The sequence below is a fragment of the Mytilus edulis genome, chromosome 6, assembly GCF_963676685.1.
Source record: "Mytilus edulis chromosome 6, xbMytEdul2.2, whole genome shotgun sequence".
NCBI classification, from domain to species: Eukaryota; Metazoa; Mollusca; class Bivalvia; order Mytilida; family Mytilidae; genus Mytilus; species Mytilus edulis.
In genome coordinates, this window is record NC_092349.1 from 73,809,375 (window position 1) to 73,829,467 (window position 20,093).

General features: G+C 31.2%; 1 protein-coding gene across 1 annotated transcript in view; it reads left to right on the forward strand.

Annotated features, from left to right (window-relative positions):
- The window catches only part of LOC139528389 (Fanconi anemia group J protein homolog), a 70,463-nt gene that overhangs the window by 26,723 nt on the left and 23,647 nt on the right, over positions 1–20,093 (forward strand). The window contains exons 12-19 of the mRNA XM_071324360.1: positions 10,150–10,239; positions 10,864–10,957; positions 11,436–11,561; positions 13,761–13,856; positions 14,570–14,705; positions 17,424–17,470; positions 18,009–18,158; positions 18,651–18,814. Coding sequence (XP_071180461.1) covers positions 10,150–10,239; positions 10,864–10,957; positions 11,436–11,561; positions 13,761–13,856; positions 14,570–14,705; positions 17,424–17,470; positions 18,009–18,158; positions 18,651–18,814 — 903 coding nt within the window. The remainder of the gene's footprint in view (positions 1–10,149; positions 10,240–10,863; positions 10,958–11,435; positions 11,562–13,760; positions 13,857–14,569; positions 14,706–17,423; positions 17,471–18,008; positions 18,159–18,650; positions 18,815–20,093) is intronic.

The window sequence follows — 20,093 nt, forward strand, 5'->3', positions numbered from 1 at the left end:
TTACTTATGTATAACTTGCACTTAGTTTTTCTGCCAGGAAACATTACATTCACTCTTTGGTTAAAGTTTTTGAAATTTTAATCTTTATTAAACTCTACTGAATATGTACCAAACTTGGACAGAAGCTTGTTTATGATCATAATATAGTATTCAGAATTAAATTATGTTAAAAAAATATCCATTTTTTTTCAGTATTTTACTTATAAATGGACTTTGTTTTTTTCTGCCAGGAAACAATACATTTAATCTGAGCTTAAAGTTTTTGAAATTTTAATAACTTTCTTATACTATCTTGGATTTGTTCCAAACTTGGACAGAAGCTTGTTTGTGATCAAAAGCTAGTATCTAGATAGAAATTTTGTACCTGTTTATCTGTATTTCACTTATATATGGAATTAGTCATATATATGGACTTAGTTTTTCTTCCAGTAAACATTACATACAGTCTGCTGTTAAAGTTTTTAAAACATTTATTAGATTCATAATCTATCCTGGATTTTTACCAAACATGGACAGAATCAAAAGATAGTATTGAGAGGAATATTTTTATTGATTTTTTTCCCTCATTTTTGTTGAGCCTGTGATTAACAGCAAAAGTAGGCAAGACCCTGGGTTCCACGGAACCTTTACATTTTTTTTGTAATAAATTAAAATGTCTCATCAACATTAAAAACATCTAAACATTTTTCAATTTTAGTCTGCCTCAACCTTAGTTTCCATAAAATTCAGGTCTTAGCCTGCATGAAAATACAAACCCAATTCTTGAACACTTTTTGACATTCTTAAATATTAAATGAATGCAGATGCAATTTGGAAATACCTCTAGAAATAACAAAAGGTATAAATGACAAATTCCATATTTTATTATTCATGTCGAACCATTACTGTAAATTTGTTAAAGAACTGCAGTTTCTTCAGAAATTATGATTAATATAGATGGATTTCATCAAAATTTGAATAATATAATATGATAATGATGCCTATAATCTGCCATAATTCAGGAAAAGATTCATTTCACTCATAGTTAAATTGCCTCTTTATATGTTTAAAATTTAATCAAATGAAATCATGCTGAATTGCCATGCTCCATCAATAAGGGTGTGACTAAGCGTTGCTCTGGTTATAAATTTTTATGCCCCATTTATGGATACTGTGTTTTTCGGTCTGTGCATCCATTTGTTTGTTCGTTCGTCTGTCTGTCTGTTCATTTGTCTGTCCTATTTCAGGTTAGTTTTTCAGGTTTAAAGTTCAAGGTCAAGGTAGAAGTTGAAGTCAAATCAACTTGAAACTAAGTACGCATGTTCACTTCCCTACGATATGATCTTTCAAATTTTGATATCAAATTAGAGTTTTGACCCCAATTTCACAGTTCACTGAACATATAAAATGATGGTGGGAGTTGGGCATCCATGTACTAATCTACTATGGACACATTCTTGTTCTTTTTTATACCCCCGCTTTAAAAAAGGGGGGGTATACTGTTTTACCTCTGTCTGTCCGTCCGTCCGTCAGTCAGTCCGTCCCATGAAACTTTCGTTTATACCCCCGCTTTAAAAAAGGGGGGGTATACTGTTTTACCTCTGTCTGTCCGTCCGTCCGTCAGTCAGTCCGTCCCATGAAACTTTCGTCACATTTTTCTCAGGAACTACAATACATGGATTTCTGAAATTTGGTTTCAGGGTTTAACTAAGTCAGCTATACCGTATGATACGTTTTCAGATTGATCACTTGACAACTTCCTGTTTACCGAACACTTGTATGATTTTACACATGATAGCCAAGTTGAAAATTTTCGTCACATTTTTCTCAGGAACTACAATACAAGGATTTCTGAAATTTGGTTTCAGGATTTATATAAGTCAGCTATACCGTGTGATGCGTTTTCAGATTCATCACTCGACAACTTCCTGTTTACCGAACACTTGCATTTTTTTACACTATTAATATTATCCACTTGCGGCGGGGGTATCATCAGTGAGCAGTAGCTCGCAGTTTCACTTGTTCTTTTTAAAGGATTGGTAGCTCTGATCTAGAATTTGAATTTCTAGTTAGAAATCTATTCTGTGAATCAAAAATCAATTGTATTTTATAATTTGGATGTAATCCTACACTATCATAATTGGAATGAAATTTTTAAGCATTTTTAGGTCTTTTTAAAAAAAACTACAGCAAACTCTCAATTTTGAATTTAATATTTATGTAAACTGTAAACCATATGATACCAAGAAATAAAATAATCAAACAACACCTCTAAATTACCTATGCCAGGATGATCAGCCTTATTACTCCCTCAGGTGAGGCAAAGTTGGCTTTAGATGAATTTGGCTATTTATTTTATGTATTTTTGACACTTCAACGGTTTCGGTACTTATACATCCTCGGATTTCAAATGTTTGGCTTTGAGAGTTCCTGATGAAGATAAATCCAGAAAAGCGCTTCGGACGCATTAAATTATCAAACATGTTGTTTTCAATTTTTTTTTATTAAAGTGTAGAAGCTACCTCAAATACTTATTTAATATAGAACTTACATGATGGTGTCCAATTTTTTTAAAGCAACGAAAATGAGAAACTCATCATTTTAGATTTTTTAACTTTGCACAGCTACTGAAGATCAGATAAATATGGCGTCAAACCAATATCATTAATGACCTTCAATACATGAACAATATTTTTCAGAAAAAATGGGAAATAACTTAATTTCAATAACTTTATTCTCAGCTCTTGGTATCAGAACAAACAGAAGTAAAAATACTAAAAATTTTGATTGAAAAACTTTGTCATAATTAAAATTTGAATAGAATAGAATCAAGGCCAAAATGCGGTATTTTATAGTAAAATGATCTTCTTTCTCATGGTTTTTATTTTTCGTATATTGGTATCACGTCGTCGTCAGTGTCGTCCGAAGACAGAGGGTTTCCAGATAATAACTTTAGTATAAGTAAATAAAAATCAATAAATTTTTAACACAATGTTTATAACTACAAAAGGAAACTTGGGATTTATTTTTGGGGTTATAGTACCTAAGGTTTAGGATTTAGGTGCCCAAAACATGCATTTATCTAGTGTCAGGACAATAAGTTGTTTAATACCATAAGTAGAAGGTTAGGATATATTTAAAGGGTTATGGGGCAAACAGTCTAGGAATAAAGGGCAAAAAGGGGGCCAAATACAAGCATTTTTGTAGTTTCAAGACAATAAATTGGATTTATCTTTCTTAGTCCAGAATGGTTGTTGAATCACCTAAAACCAATGCTTTATGAAATCTTTGAAAATTGGAGTTATCTTTCTTGTCCAGAATAGTAGTTGAATCAACTTAAATCAATGCTATATATACAATATACAATGTAATATTCACTTTACTACCAACTGATAAATAAAAGCAATCTTTACTATTCAGTGATTACAAGCACTTTGATTACCATTCTAGGGTTATGCCCCTTCACAAGTGGAAACATCGAAGAATTTTTTAGTTTCGTTCTCTTAACTAAATTTAATGACATCTGTATATAATGCTTTATTAACTCTAAACTCAGTTTAAGTTCATTTTTGGCAGCTTCACTTTTACAGTTCTTGAGTAATGTCCCTTTAAAACGTTATGTGCTAGCGGAGGCATCATCTGTGTCCCTTTGGACACATTCTCCATTCTCGATTTATTTTTTTTGAAGTTACTATTAATCAATATTAATTTTAACCATGACTATGACATTTTATATTTTAATATTTTATGATGTATTTTAATGAGTAGTTATTGTTGCAAACTCCATTAGAAAATTGAATTGAGATCATTTTTGGAATAAGGGAAAGGGGGAGGTGAAAAAAATTGGGGGGGGGGGGGGGGGGGGGGGGGTAAATTTTTCTCATTTCAAATTTTAGAAATTAAAAAGAAAATTTCTTCAAATAATTTTTTTTGGAGAGGATTAATATTCAACAGCATAGTGAATTGCTCAAAACCTAAAAAAAAAATAATTTTAAGTTCATTAGACCACATTCATTCTGTGTCAGTAACGTATGCTGTGTCAACTATTTAATCACAATCCAAATTCAGAGCTGTATCCAGCTTGAATGTAGTGTCCATACTTGCCCCAACCGTTCAGGGTTCGACCTCTGCGGTCTTATAAAGCTGCGCCCTGCGGACAATCTGGTTAGCACATGCACTCATGACTTGATCTATCTTTGTATTTTTCAAGTACATGTACATGTTTTTAAGAATTTGTAGAGTCATTCTACATTTTTTTTAATTAAATGCCTTGAACAATTTTGCAAGCAGAAATATTTGTATGAAACAGTGATAATGTGATTACTTTAAAAGTTATCAAAATTAAATATCTAAAATTAATTATTATTAACTCTGTTTATTAAAATGAAATACCACTCATATTCAATTAAGTAGAACTATTTAAAATCTATAAGAAAAATTTTAAACGATGATGAAATTTGAAATTTCAATAAAAGGGTGTAAAATTCTATAATTATTTCTGAATTATTAAATTTTTCTAAACATTGAAGGTGTTAAATTTACGCTATTATTTGATAAATATTTTTCAATTGAATAATAATTTTGTCATCACGCGTCTCTATACTTGTTGAACCACGTCAAGTCAAAAGACCTCACAGAGAGAGAAATTTGTTTTAATGTTTTTTTTGTCACTAAATCTGTCTGTTTTATCACAATTCATTTTGTAATGTGACAATTATTAACATAGGACTTACCAGATATGAATAGTTAAACTAAATTTACTTTTGCCTTAGGTAGAAAGTATAAAATTTAACAACTTTGAGATGTTTCAATCTTTCAGGGTGGCATTGCATCACTCTGTGATTTCCCTCCGATTGTGCATGTGTGTGGTAGACTTTCGCTCTCTTTAAACTGTCAGTAAGGTGAGAGTGTGTCGTCATCTTGATGGGTAAAGTGTTAACATTGGACATTTTTTCACACTTAAGACAATTGTTTTTGATCGGAGATAACAGACTACTGTATAATGAGGTATAAAGTCCCGTGCACTTTAAAAGTAAAGCATTATGATAAAGGATAAGTACAGGAAAGCATGTAAAATCGTTAAAAGTTACGTGGGCTCAGCCAAAAATTCATAAACAACTAATATTGAATCTATGCTAATTAAGTCATCAAATTAAACTTTTAATTTAGCTTGCGATATTAATATTTGTGTTTCCATGAATGACATTTGCATGATGCATATTAGAAATAAATTGCTCTTTTAAAATTTTTTATAAATTATTGTCTAAGTGGGAGCAGTCAGATATTCTATAAATTCTATATAATTTTTTATCACACACAGTTGAGAGACCCTTTCAGGATTATGAAAAGTGCTTATAATAATAATACTTGAAAAATGATAAACATAAGAAATTTACCAGCCTAGTATTCAGTGCTAATGTACTGAAAAAAAAAATGTTAATGCATTCATTTCTGTAATTTTACTGAGTACAAAATATTAAAATAATTAGAAATACTAAGATTTTTCCACTCCCATATTTGCATGGTTTTAATCAAATTTAAGGCAATTTTTGCCGCTTTTGTTTTCAACTTCATTATTAATTACGTTTTGATTTGAGTGTCAATGATAGATCAAAAAAGCTCATCTGGTAATTTTGTTATGTTTTTATTTAAAAAAAGATATAATGTCATTGTAAAAAGTAAAATAACAAAATACCGAACTCTGGGAAAAATTCAAAACAAAAGGTTTGTAACAAAATGGCAAAATCAATTTGCTAAATGCATGATTTTGATAGAGGATTAAATGCTTTAAATAGAACTGAAGTGAATAAAAGGGAAAGGAAGATATACAATTATGAAACCTACCCAATATAATCTAAAGACGATCTAGAGAGTAATATACAGTCATGTCAAGCTTTAAATCCTTTGAGTATTGTTTACAGTTTAAGCAACGAACAAAAGCCAGGACATAACTAAACATTATATTTTCTATAAAAAGAAGATTTCAGCTCATCATTTTGTACAAAACTCATACACATGAAAAGAATTAACTTCAAATTTAACCCATGTTTGGCATGACAGACATAATTTCTTCTTAGCAGTTGGAAGTTTATTTGTTTACTGAAATGGAAGGTCAGACTTGTAGAATATGTGATGACATGTTAAGGAAGATCATTCCTGTAGGGCAATTGAATTTTCCTTGCTTATATAATTATCTTAGTCAAATTGACTATGAAAGTCATCTTAGAAGAAAAACCTTTCAAGGCTTAATAAACACATCCTGCTTCAATCATAGTGTGAAAGGCTAACACAGTTTGTGAAAATATCATCATCCTCTTTAACCTGACGTGTATAGAACTATCCGACAGTTATAGAATTTGTCAAAGTTCTGATTTCCGGAACTGGAACATGCTAGACATACTAACACGAGACGTGAAATGTTGGTGACGGTTTTTAAATTACATTTCCTAATTTGATGATTTAGAAATTTTTTCCTGTCTGACGGACACAATACGATGATCAGTAACTGCCAGATCAAGAACATTTTTATGTTACGCATCATGCAATCTGTATCATTTGAAAATAATTACCGTAAAGACAGTCCTTAAGTAATGTCATTTTCCAATCGTCTCTCGTTATAGTATAATAGGGGGTAATGAGAAAAACAGAAAATTGAATTATCCCAAGTTAAAAGTCAACAGAAATTGTACTATCTCACCAATAATGTAATTACATTGGTTGTGATTTTTGTTCCGAGAAATTTCTACAATCATTTTGTTCAATAAAACATGAAAGTCGTCTGCCATAAAAGTAACGAGGTTATGTTATTATTGACTATTGACGACAGAAGAATATAATTATTGATAAAGAAGTTTCAACAATCGTAACCTTAACCATAATTTTATATTTCTTAACAATATTAGAATGATGAGTCCCACATGCACCATATCTATTGTTGTGTATTTAGTATGTTCCTTGTATAAAAACATTATTAACCATAATTATAATTTTATTGGTATCATTATAAACTATTGTATCTTAATATTCACAGGCCCCTATTAAGAGTTTTCTGAGAGGGGTATAAATGTAAATAATTCAATTATAATCCCACATCAGTTCAACAACAGGCACTTATCTAATTCATAATATAATAACAAACAAAATATGACATTGTTTAAACTCAACATGCTTGATAAAACACAAGATCTGCACGAAATGTAGTTGATATATTGTTACAATTCATGCCATAATTGTTGTCTTGATAGAAATTTTTGTAAATAGTTTTGTAATGAATGTTGATTTCTTAGACTATCCTTTATATTGATATGATCATCTCAGTGCTTTTGTATTTGTTTATTTTTATTGAATTAAGGATGTTTTTTTATTGTTGAGTAATATCAAGTTTTCCGATACTTAGTCTGTGAAGTTTATATTTATAGTGGTGGTGTTTTCTCATTCAGTATGTTTTGAAACCCTTCCAACATCTTTATGTGCAAACTGAAAGTTAAGTTCTTTGATAAATTTTGATAATTACATTTTTTAATTAACAAGATTTTATTTTAGTACATAGACCCCATATTTCGTATGTTGTTCCAACAGAATTTACTTGTAGATATATAGTTTGTCCAGGAGATATTTTGTTTGTCCAGTGTATTAGACCTTTCTGTCTATGTCTGTCTATCCCAAAGTTTTTCTGTACAATTTTCCACAAATAACACTGAAAGGCACACAATCTATAAAATTAATTATAATTTTGTATACATGTTAGTGTTGTTCTGATGATCGAAATAAGTCGGAAATCAGTTGGTTGGGCCTGATGATTTCGATAATCAATTGTGATTTTGTTCAATGGATTGTCGTTAAGTTTCCGGACTTTTAGCTTATCAACTTCCTGCCCGTTTGCGGTTTGCATTTTATATGCGCAGTCAAACAAATAATAACAAATGTGTCGATGACAATAACAATGTCAAACATCCTATAATTAAAAGACATAACCAATTTCTTTCTTTATAAACGTGACAAAAGCATTGACTATAAATATATACAGATTGATGGGATGTTATCTAAAATTTAGAACTTTGTATGAAATACTTTCTTTCAATACCGGTACTTGTTACTTGAGAGCGTACATAAAATCATTCTGATTTTAGACAAAATAATTTCTTTGCTTCATTAGAATGTGTTGCAAATTGCCTTTTATTAATTTCTTATCCATTTGTAGCAACAAAAACGTCATATTCCTTTCCAAATTGCTTGTCAAACATCGTTTATTTTTGTAAATTTTTCCGCCATTGAAAAATATAAAAATCACAAATTGGATACGGTTTCACTATGTAATAATTCTGCATTTTGCAATTATAAGTTCAGACGCACAAATGATACAATTGACAGAAAAATAATGATCACAAAAGTAAAAAAAAGCATTCTACACGAATTTACAGACATTGGCTTAATCCCCTTTGTTAACTGTATATATTTCAATGCAAATGCATTGTTTTATTTTTTTCTGTTAATTTTAAGTTTCTTAAAGTTAAAAACTTTATACATGTATATCTTTTCTTAATTAGAAGCATTTAAATGTTTATACAGCTATGTTATTGAAATTGTAATGTGAGTTACACCATTGAAATTTAGAAATGTTAGTGTCACTGCTGGTAATTAATGTTGTAATTATGAGATAAAATATGTTCAATCTGAATCTTGATTCTTATTAATTAATTGTTTTAATTGCTAAATAAAATATGAAAAGGAAACAAAAGATCAAATATGTATAGATTTTAACATGCCCTTTTCCATATTGGCCCTGGTATCATCCCGAGACTCCCATATCGGCCTCGAGGCTTTAGCCGAGGGCCGATATGGGTCGAGGGATGATACCAGGGCCAATATGGAAAAGACATTTTATAATCTATTTATCACATATTTAAGTTCTGCCTAAAAGAGAAAAATGAATCATAACAGGTAAAATCTTAAACATTTCATCACAAAAGTGTTATCAATTGTCGTTAAGGATGCAATGACGTGACGTAATTTGGAATCAGGGCACAATATCAATATACTCTTTTTTGCCCCGGGCAATTTTGAGGTTATTGCATATGCAAAACCTAAGGTATTCATAACAAATATGTGATAAGAATATATAAACTCTGAAATGATATGGAATATACACATTAGATATGTACAATGAGACTAAATGCATGCTTTCATTTAAAAAAAAAAAAGGGCAAGGTATTATTATACGATCATAATCAATAGTCGATTGGTTGCTGTCAACCGATTGTAATAGATAATCGGTTGGTAATTTCAACCGATTATCCAACACTAATACATGTGCAACTTAAAAAAATGAAGTACATGTAGCACCTGGTTTACAGGGAATTTCCAATAGCAAAACATGGGCAGGAATTATTTTGTTCAATATGGAAGGAATTTTTCATATAAAATTTTCAATTTATATTGTAAAAGAACAAATGTTTTACTGCATTAGTTAATACCAAGTGTTGTTGTGCACCTCCTATTTTATTTTTGTTTAGATTGATTTTCGATATCTCATGTAACAAAACATTTACAATACAATATCTCAGCACAAGGGAAAGTTTGATGAGGCAAAATCTCCTGGACACTTAAATGATCAAATTGATTTAAATAAAATGTAATTGGATGAATGCCCTTAGGGTGTCAACATTTCAATTTCAAGTTGAAATCTTCAAAGTTGCTTTGAATATATTTACAAAACTAAGTTTTGATTATGTACATATAGGAAGATGTGGTGTGAGTGCAAATGAGACAACTCTCCATCGAAATAACAATTTATAACAGTAAACAATTTTAGGTCAATGTACAGCCTTTAACATGAAGCCTTGGCTCACACCGAACAACAAGCTATAAAGGGCCCCAAAATTACTAGTGTAAAACCATTCAAAGAGGAAAGTTGAATATTGAATTTTTGTATTAAAAGGTTGTTCCATGACTGTATAGTGAATAGCACTTGTTTATGCAGGAAGATGCACTTAAGAACAAAATAAGATTTATCAGTACATTTTTTTTTTTACATGTATGATGTAGTTATATTTTTTCTAAATTGTTTACCTTAAAAACAGGTTTTTGTGCCTTTGCATTTAAAAGAGGCATTTGATTGCTTTAAAAAAAAAATCATGTATGAATTATCTTTAATTAATTATGTTATTTCAGGGTACCAAAGATATATTTTGGAACCAGAACACATAAACAGATTTCTCAGATTGTCAGGGAGTTAAAGAAAACAGCTTATAGGGATACCAGGTAAGATTTCACCAATATTATCAAAGGAAGTATACAAACAATCAAAGGGGCCTCGTTTACTACTGTAAACACTAGCCAGTCAACATTGAGCAGTCTAAGGTTGTGAGTTCTATCTCCGCTCGTGTGGGTACACTTGACTCCAATCTTAATTTAAAAGTGTTGTCAGTTTCCCTATCAAAGGTCATGGTTTTCTCTGAGCACTCTGACTTCCCCCACCAATAAAACTGAGTGCATGAAATAGCCTAAAAGTTGCGCTTAAAAGTGGTTAAATCACCATCAATCAATCATCAGAACCGGCACAGACAATTTTGAAGAATTAAAGTTGTGTACCTAATAGATCAATAACCTATTGTGAGATTCCTTGGTCCATATACATAGGCTTTGTTATTTATCCCACAAAGTGCATCATTCTATAAATGCATGCTTACAGCAACCGACACACTCACAAATTCTCATGTTAGGCTCTTGATTAGAAATTCATTAACAGTTAACATTGATTTGTTAGACATCATTATGCAAAGAAAGATAACTCTTGCCATTATTAGAAGAATATGTTGTGTATTTGGAAAAACTCACTAATGCAGTGCATTCTTTAATGTTTCTAATAATGTACTTGTTTTGTAGAATGACCATTTTAGCCAGTAAGGAATTCACATGTATACATCCAGCTGTGTCTAAAATGAAGAATAAAAATGAAGGATGTAAAGAGCTAATGGATGTAAGTTGGTAAATATTGATGAGATAGTGGTAAACAAGAATACTAAGGGTTGTCTTGAATTTGCAGGTGTAAGCTATTGTTTTGGTTTTGAAAGTTTTTCTGTGACTTTGGGAGGAAGAACAGCAATTTATATACTATGGGTTTGGCCAATCAGGAATTTTTGTGTCATGAATTGGTCTAACATATTTCTTATACACAACAGGTATATTTATGAAAAATATTTTCGTAACTGCAGATACATCCTGCTTGTAAAAATCAAATTTCAATCGAACCCCTCCATTTTGTACTATGAATATTATGATCTAATGCTAAAGGAAATTTAGGAGGAAACTTAAATTACATATTCTTCCTGAAAAAATGAAAATTGTAGTTTTGAAGGCAGCATGATATTATTGCATATACTATTAACTGGTTGTGGGTTTATTTATGCATTATAACTTGAGTAACAATGTGATATACTCCATCATTTTATTTTCAGGGCCCTGGTTGTAAATTTAATGACAGAGTAAAGAAAATTTTCCCACACTATTCCAACCTTCAGGAGTATGGTTTATCTGAAGCGTGGGATTTAGAAGATTTAGTTCATCTTTGTAGACAGAAAAAGGTAGCAATTTAAACCTAATTTGAAGTTTCCAACCAAATTGGTGATGATTACAACTTCTTCATACCTTACAATCTTTAAATATTGTATTTCTTATGAAATAGCAGAACTGTTTCTTGAATGCAAAAATTGTTGTTTTTTGTCGAGCCTGCAACTTTTGTTGCAGAAAGCTCGACATAGGGATAGCGATCCGGCGGCGGCTACGGCGGCGGCGTTAGCTTAGTTCTTAAAAGCTTTATATTTTAGAAGGTGGAAGACCTGGATGCTTCATACTTTGTATATAGATGCCTCATGTTACGAAGTTTCCGTCAGTCACATGTCCAATGTCCTTGACCTCATTTTCATGGTTCAGTGACCACTTGAAAAAAAAGTTCAAATTTTTTGTAATGTTGAATTCTCTCTTATTATAAGTAATAGGATAACTATATTTGATATGTGCGTACCTTGCAAGGTCCTTATGTCTGTCAGACAGTTTTCACTTGACCTCGACCTCATTTCATGGATCAGTGAACAAGGTTAAGTTTTGGTGGTCAAGTCCATATCTCAGATACTATAAGCAATAGGGCTAGTATATTCGGTGTATGGAAGGACTGTAAGGTGTACATGTCCAACTGGCAGGTGTCATCTGACCTTGACCTCATTTTCATGGTTCAGTGGTTATAGTTAAATTTTTGTGTTTTGGTCTGTTGTTCTCATACTATATGCAATAGGTTTACTATATATGTTGTATGGAATGATTGTAAGGTGTACATGTCTAGCGGGCAGATGTCATGTGACCTTGACCTCATTTTCATGGTTCAGTGGTCAAAGTTAAGTTTTTGAGTTTTGGTCTTTTTATCTAATACTATATGCCATAGGTCAACTATATTTGGTGTATGGAAATATTTTATGATCTTTATGTCAGTCGCCCAGGTTTTATTTGACCATGACCTCATTTTCACGGTTCATTGCACAGTGTTAAGTTTTTGCGTTTTGGTCTATTTTTCTTGAAACTATAAGTAATAGGTCAACTATATATGTTGTAAAGAAGCATTGTTAGCTGTACATGTCTGCCTGGCATGGTTCATCTGACCTTGACCTCATTTTCAAGGTTCATTGGTCTTTGTTTAGTTATCTTGGTTAATGTTAAGTTTATGGTACAGTTGTTATAAAGCTTAGCTTTATACTTAGGACTATCAACATAATATCAATGATTAGTATAGAAGGCGAGACATTTCAGCGTGTGCACTCTTGTCTATACTCCTTACTATAAAAAAAGATTTTCTTACTGAAACAATTTTCACATGGACATTTTTATTATCACAATTGATGCCAATGCTTGATTTATTAAATTCCAGATTATTTATCAATTAAATTACATATTTTTGTTGAAAAATAGTAAAAGAGGGGCAAAAGATTCCAGAGGGACATTTAAACTCATAAAGTGACAACTCTGTCTGAAAAAGTTAAAGTCAAACAGACAAACAATAGTACACAAACACAACATAGAAAGAAAAAAAAGAAATTAGAACCCTGCCCTAAACTTGGATGACCTTGGGTGCTCCAGAAGGGTAAGTCGATCCAGCTCCACATGTGGCACCCGTCGTGTTGCCTATGTAAGTACAAACCCGGTAATAAGTTTAATTCGGAAAGTCAAATATATGAAGAAGGGAAGTATGACGTAAGGAACATATCCACTATCATCTGTGAGACAAATATGCCATAAAGTTTAACCACTTGTGATGGTGTCTGTAAAATTTACCAAGGGATCATTTCATCTTCACTTTGTGGAAATCTTGGTTTAATAGCTTCCTTATGAACAGCAATCCTGTATCAAGGAATTTATTATAGGAAATACAAGCCTTGGAATATCGTATTAATTTGGAGATATATACTCAATAAGCAGACGCTGCTTGATTGTTGCTACATAGAAATGGAAATTTCAATTGGGGAAGCTAAAATCATCTCTTGTCTACACTAATTATGATATAGAAACGTTATATATCTGAAGATATTCAACCTGTTTTTGTTTTTTATATGTCTAGTCCAAAGACATTACAGTTATAATATCTGCATTATCAGTAAGGAAAAGAGATAAAATGCTGTTTAAAACTATTCTGTCATAACTATTGCATTTAATCAAATTTAAAAGATTTATAGGCAAAACTTGTATAGAGCTATGTATCTGTGCTTTATTGTCTTTACTTTTAATTATATTTTCAGGTGTGCCCATATTTCAGTGTTAGAAGTTTTAGAAAAGAAATAGATATAGTGTTCTGTCCTTACAACTATCTTATTGACCCAATTATCAGACAAAATGTAAGTGTTATAGGAAAATTATTTTAACAGAATTTTTTTTGTAAATTAAATGGGCATGTAAGCCTGAAAATTAGACATCTTAGAAGTGAAATCTTAATGAATATTTGCACATATAAAACTCATTTATTCTGAGACTGTATGCAACATAAGAAAGAACTTTTTTTTGTAATTAGAGAACTGTCTGCTTCAAATTTGTAATTGAAAGAACTATGGATGGAGGACATTTTTAATATTTACTGTTTGTTATATACCACCTTACTGTATGGTCTGAAGACTTAAAGACATGGTTAAACTACAACAAAGACAAAACTTGAAAATATTTATGTTTTATATGAACATTTTATAATAATTTAATTTTGGATGTAACGCTCCTTCTGATTGGCTGATGTTGTTATGTTTCAGCTCATAGACATAATTTTGTCATGTGACCCTGATGTCATTAACGTTTTTTCATGGTTTACTCTGGTTTAAAATGGAATTTAGAATAAAATTATAAGAAATGGCTGAAATATTGTTTCTGTCTATTCAAAATAACATAAAAAATGTGGTGCACACTTTAAAATAACCCGCTACATGGGTTATTCAGTGTGCACCACATTTGTTTTGTTATTTCTTCATAGACAGAAAAAATTATAACAGTCATTCCTTAAATATCTTGAAACAATTCCAATGACTTTCCAGAACGAAAATGTAGGTGACTTTAAATTTTGTAGATGGAGATAAATTTGAAGGATGAAATAGTAATCTTAGATGAAGCTCACAACATAGAAGATTCAGCACGAGAAGGAGGCAGTGAAAACTTTACTGATGATCAACTCGATAAAGCCATTAAAGAAATACATGAAATGAGTAGGCTTACATATAGATTCTACCACTGCATTGAGTGAGATACGATATTTATCCACTCCAGACAGTTAAATATTCCCCTTTCGGTTTAAATGTTAAATTTAATTGTAGAGAGTGTCAGGATAGATATTGTATTGGTGAGATTTGGTGATGGAATCTATTTCTCTAATTATTTAAACACAATGTTCAGAAAAATAAAATTCTTCTTTTCAAAAGACCTACAAAGTCATATGTTCTTTCTATGTGACGTCATCAGGCATGGTTGCCTTTTTATGACGTCACAATAGGAAATTCAAAAGAAAGCAAGTTAGTTTAATAATAAATATATAATGATCTTTATTTCAAGAGGGTATACTCAATTAGTACAAACACTATTCTCCCTTTAGGCCCTCACACTCCACCCACAATGCATCACACAATTTCTTCACAACAAAAACAAACATAAGAAAACATAATCAAAATTGATACATAATCATTTAAATAATTCCTGGATTTTCAAGTAAAAACTTAAAGCAGTTTGTTTTAAAAGTATTTATATTTGACATGTGTCTTAGTGCTTCTGGTAGTTTATTCCATAAAGTTGGGCCAGAATATGAAAAAGATTTCTAAATGTGTTTGTTCTTGCCTTTGCTATATATTAAGTAATTGGATAGTATTTGATCTAAGTTGCATTCCATTTTTATTTGTAACATAGATGATTTTGTTAGACAAATATTCTGGGACAGATCCATATAAATATCTATGAACATGTAAGGCCTTGTGGTAAATAAACCAATCAGTAAATAGAAGCCATGATAACTTTTTAAACATTGTATTAGATGGGGTATTCAAGAATAATTCTAGCTGCTCGTTTTTGAAGTTTATCTAATCTATTTTTATTTTGGTCACTGGTGTTTCCCAAAATTGTACAACAGTAATCCAACATAGGGAGAATATAACCAATTAAGTATATAAAGTTTAATGTCGTAATAGAATTTTGATCAATAAATAACTGAGGAACAAAGGAACAACAAGTTGATAAAATAAAAATAATCAACAGGTTGGGAAAAGGGTAATTCAAGTAAGAATAAGAGAAATTCTGTTAAAGGGGCACTTGCTACGAGATATATAAAAAAAATCTAAAGTACAGTTTTTTTTGTTCAGTATTTAATGAAAGTGAAATAATAATTCGCTTTAAGCAGCCAAAATTGTTCAATTTTGTCAAATTAAGCTAAGAAACATTGATAATGCATTATTCACTTGCAAGTGAATAATTCGACCTCATTAAATCCGTATTCATGTGAACTTCAATTTAACCCCATAGCTAGAGTATATCATGCATGCATTGTCCGTGTACTGGTTATTTAAAAGAACAGAATTTCAACATTGAAAGTGAAACAAAGGTAAATCATTTGACTGATTCAATCCACAAAAATTCATTCTTATACAGGTAAAAACGATGAGAAACATACATTTTATATCTATAATTTGAAATTTAACAGATCTATAAAATCAAATTGCACTATTTATGTTTACATCCCTTATATGGTCAGGTTAACTCGTTAGTTAATTAGATGGTGTCTAGACTAAAATACACATGAAACAAAGCTACATGTTATCGAGCTGATGTCCTGTAAATTATTTATTTTTAGACTTTTGATAGTTTAGATAAATGTACATTGTTATAAATAAGATATGAGATTTTGAGTCAAATTGGTGACCATGAATTTGACAGCTAGTGCCCCTTTAAGATTCTCTCACATTTGGTTGTAATTCTATCAAAGGTCTCTTTTTTGCATCCAAGTCTTTGGTTACGAAAATAAAAGTGTTATATTGTTCATCTTTATATTAAGGGATAAATTTCTGTGTGATATCAAGTATTTTTGAAATATTGAATATTTTTTAGGCTAATCTATGGATTAAACTCCAGTAGGGCACCCCCTTTGTCACATAATTACATTTGAAAATTGCCTATCAGCACCAGGTTACCCTCAAGGTAGTAGGTCAGATTGGAGCCACTATTTTCGGCACTGAAACAGATTTTGTCTGATTATAATGTTACAATGCAATGTTTATATTTATAAACTTAAATAACAAATAAATTCTACTTAAAAAAAACCAACAACTGTCTGTCTGTCCATCTATCCATCAGTCCATCTGGCAGTCCGTCTGTCGCATTTTCCTCAGGAACTACAATGCAAGGATTTCTGAAATTTGGTTTCAGGGTTTATATAAGTCAGCTATACTGTGTGATGTGTTTTCAGATTCAACACTTGAAAACTGCATGTTTGTTTACCGAACATTTGTATAATTTTACACATGATAGCCAAGTTGAAAATTTTCTTCACATTTTTCTCAGGAACTACTATAAAAGGATTCCTGAAATTTGGTTTCAGGGTTTATACAAGTCAGCTATACTGTGTGATGTGTTTTCAGATTCATCACTCAACAACTTCCTGTTTACCGATTATTTACATATTTTTACAATATTTAAATTATCCACTTGCGGCAGGGTATCATCAGTGAGCAGAAGCTTGCCGTTTCACTTGTTGTTTCTGTTATCAAACTCTTTACCTTATCTCCAAACAAGATAATCATGAAAAATTTTAAAATTTGCCAATGAGGCTTAGAGTGTGGTTAAAAAGAAAGGATAATATCCTATGTAAACTGTTACTCTTTATTAACAGATTCAAAATAATTTGAGCCATCAGGCTTATTGAATAATTTTTTTTATTTTTTCAGTTATACATGGAATTAAACCAGGAGAACACCTCAGGCTACAGCAAATGGTAATATTGTTATTCAAGGATGTTCGCTACTTTGTTTCAAAATAACAAGCTTTTTAAAAGACTGTTTTGAATTAATAGTATAAAAAAAATGCAGGAAATATTTTTAACACAATGTTTATAACCACAAAAGGAAGCTTGTGATTGATTTTTGGGACAATGGCCCCATAGATTTAGGAATTAGGGGCCCAAAGGGGCCAAAAACAAGCATTTATCTAGTTTCAGGACAATAAGTTGTGTATAAGAAATTCAATTGCTCTGAAATTGTACCACAATGTTTAATACCATAAGTAGAAAGTTGGGATTTATTTTAAGGGTTATGGGGCAAACAGTCTTGGAATTACGGACCAAAAAGGGGTAAAAAACAAGCATTTTCTAGTTTCAGGACAATAACTTGTGATTAACTGTATGAATCTCTCTGACATTTTACCACAAGGCTCCATATAACAAAGGAAAGGCTGGGAGTTTGGGGTTAATTTCAAATTAGTAATTGGAAAAGATTTTATTGCAGACTTAGCAATCAAAGCCGTATTTGTTTCAGGTAGAAGGTTTTATGAAGATTATACAGAATAACATTGACCATTTAGAACAAAGTAGTTTTGATCAAGCTTCTAAAGTGTGGTCAGGATATGATATTGTGGTACGAATGAAAGAATATGGTATAGGACCACAACATAAAGATGAATTATTGGTATGTATCCACATATTTAGTTCATATTATCATATTGTTTTATTTTTTTGCCAACATGTGGAGAATTCCATTGTCTTAATTTTGAAAAATAAAATTGCAACTTGAATACTTTGATTTTTCTGGCAGAATAATAATAGATAAAAATATACCTTGATTACAATGATTCCTTAGATACATGTTTCAATTTAATGATTTGTTACAATGTTTTTTTAATTTTTTCCCCTTTAAACTCACCTTGTTTAGAGGCCCATGTGAGTTACTATTGTCATTTTGTATCATCATCAGCTTTTTAACATATCTCATTTTATTTTCTTGAGAAACTGAACAGAATAAAACCTAAAAAGAAGTCTCAAGATCTTCATCATTATATTGTGACCTCGATCAACCTGTAGTTTCCTCTGAAGTTATTTCTCTCTCCAGCTATGAAGGAGTAATTATACCAGATTAGTTATTCAAGCTCTAGTTTATTTACATCATTTAATTTTATTTTAGAAATGTCTTTCTGCAGTTTGTGAAGATGCCACTGAGAGATCTGTCCAGAATGTCCGTGGGCAGACGGTCAAACTGAGTTCTGCTACGGGAAGTACGCTAGAAAGAATGTTTAACATCATGGATTTCATGTACAGAAAAGATCTCAAATATTTAGAGGACTATAGGTAAGGCTCCTGGAACTTGTAGTCATCTTTGTGGTTTAAGCTCTCTACAAAATAATATTTTTTAAAATTAAGAAATTTAAAACCATAACTTTAAGAACTGTTAAACAATTTATTAAACCAAAAATCATATGTAATAATGTGAGTTTAATGATTTGAATATTTCTGAGATTTATGAACTGAAAATTTACCTTAAATATGTACAATTGAAATCAATGCCACTACTAAAGCAATAGCTACTTGTTGTAGGGTTCCTAATGAATACAAACCAAAGGGTAATTGTATCATAAAGTGATTTGATTGTGTTTTATTTGCTTAACATCATGTGTCAAAATATTTTTTCATGTTGATGGGAAGAAAGAGATTTTAAAAATATATGATAAATGTGTTTGCCTAAAAGCAAAAAGGAAAACTGGTGTAACACTTGGCTAAGCATTGTTACAATAAACACGGTGGGTAAGGTTGTCCTGCGCGCGAACGTTCTGTGCTGGTAATTTGGTCCTGACGGGTGCTGGTGATCGTTCAAAAAATGTAAAAAAAGAAGAAAATGATGATTTTGACAATTTATTCAAAAACAGAACAAAATAAATAGGTAAGATTTTTCATATTTGTTTCTTATATGTTCAAAAGCAAGCAAACAAAAGATAAGCCGTCTACACCACTTAAGTATGATGAACACTAAATTGCTCATTTTTACAAAATTTGGAAAAGAAAAAAGCAAACAAAAGTGTTTTTCAAGTCCGTTTACTATACCTACAACTGCTTGGCACAATTATTTTGCATTAAACTGTAGCGCTTTCCTAAAAATGCACATTTTTATATATTATGTATGTCCTGAAACTGTGCTGGTGGGTCCTGATACAGTGCTGGTGATTTATCACAAGATGTTAAAATTATTATTATTATACCCCCGCTTTAAAAAAGGGGGGGTATACTGTTTTACCTCTGTCTGTCTGTCAGTCCGTCTGTCAGTCCGTCCATCAGTCCGTCCGTCCATCAGTCCGTTAGTCAGTCCGTCCCATGAAACTTTCGTCACATTTTTCTCAGGAACTACACATCCACCCTTTCTGTAATTTGGTATCAACATTTATATATGTCAGCCATACCGTGTGATGCGTTTTCAGATTCATCACTTGACAACTTCCTGTTTACCGAACACTTGTCTGATTTTACACGTGATAGCCAAGTTGAAAATTTTCGTCACATTTTTCTCAGGAACTACAATACAAGGATTTCTGAAATTTGGTTTCAGGATTTATATAAGTCAGCTATACCGTGTGAT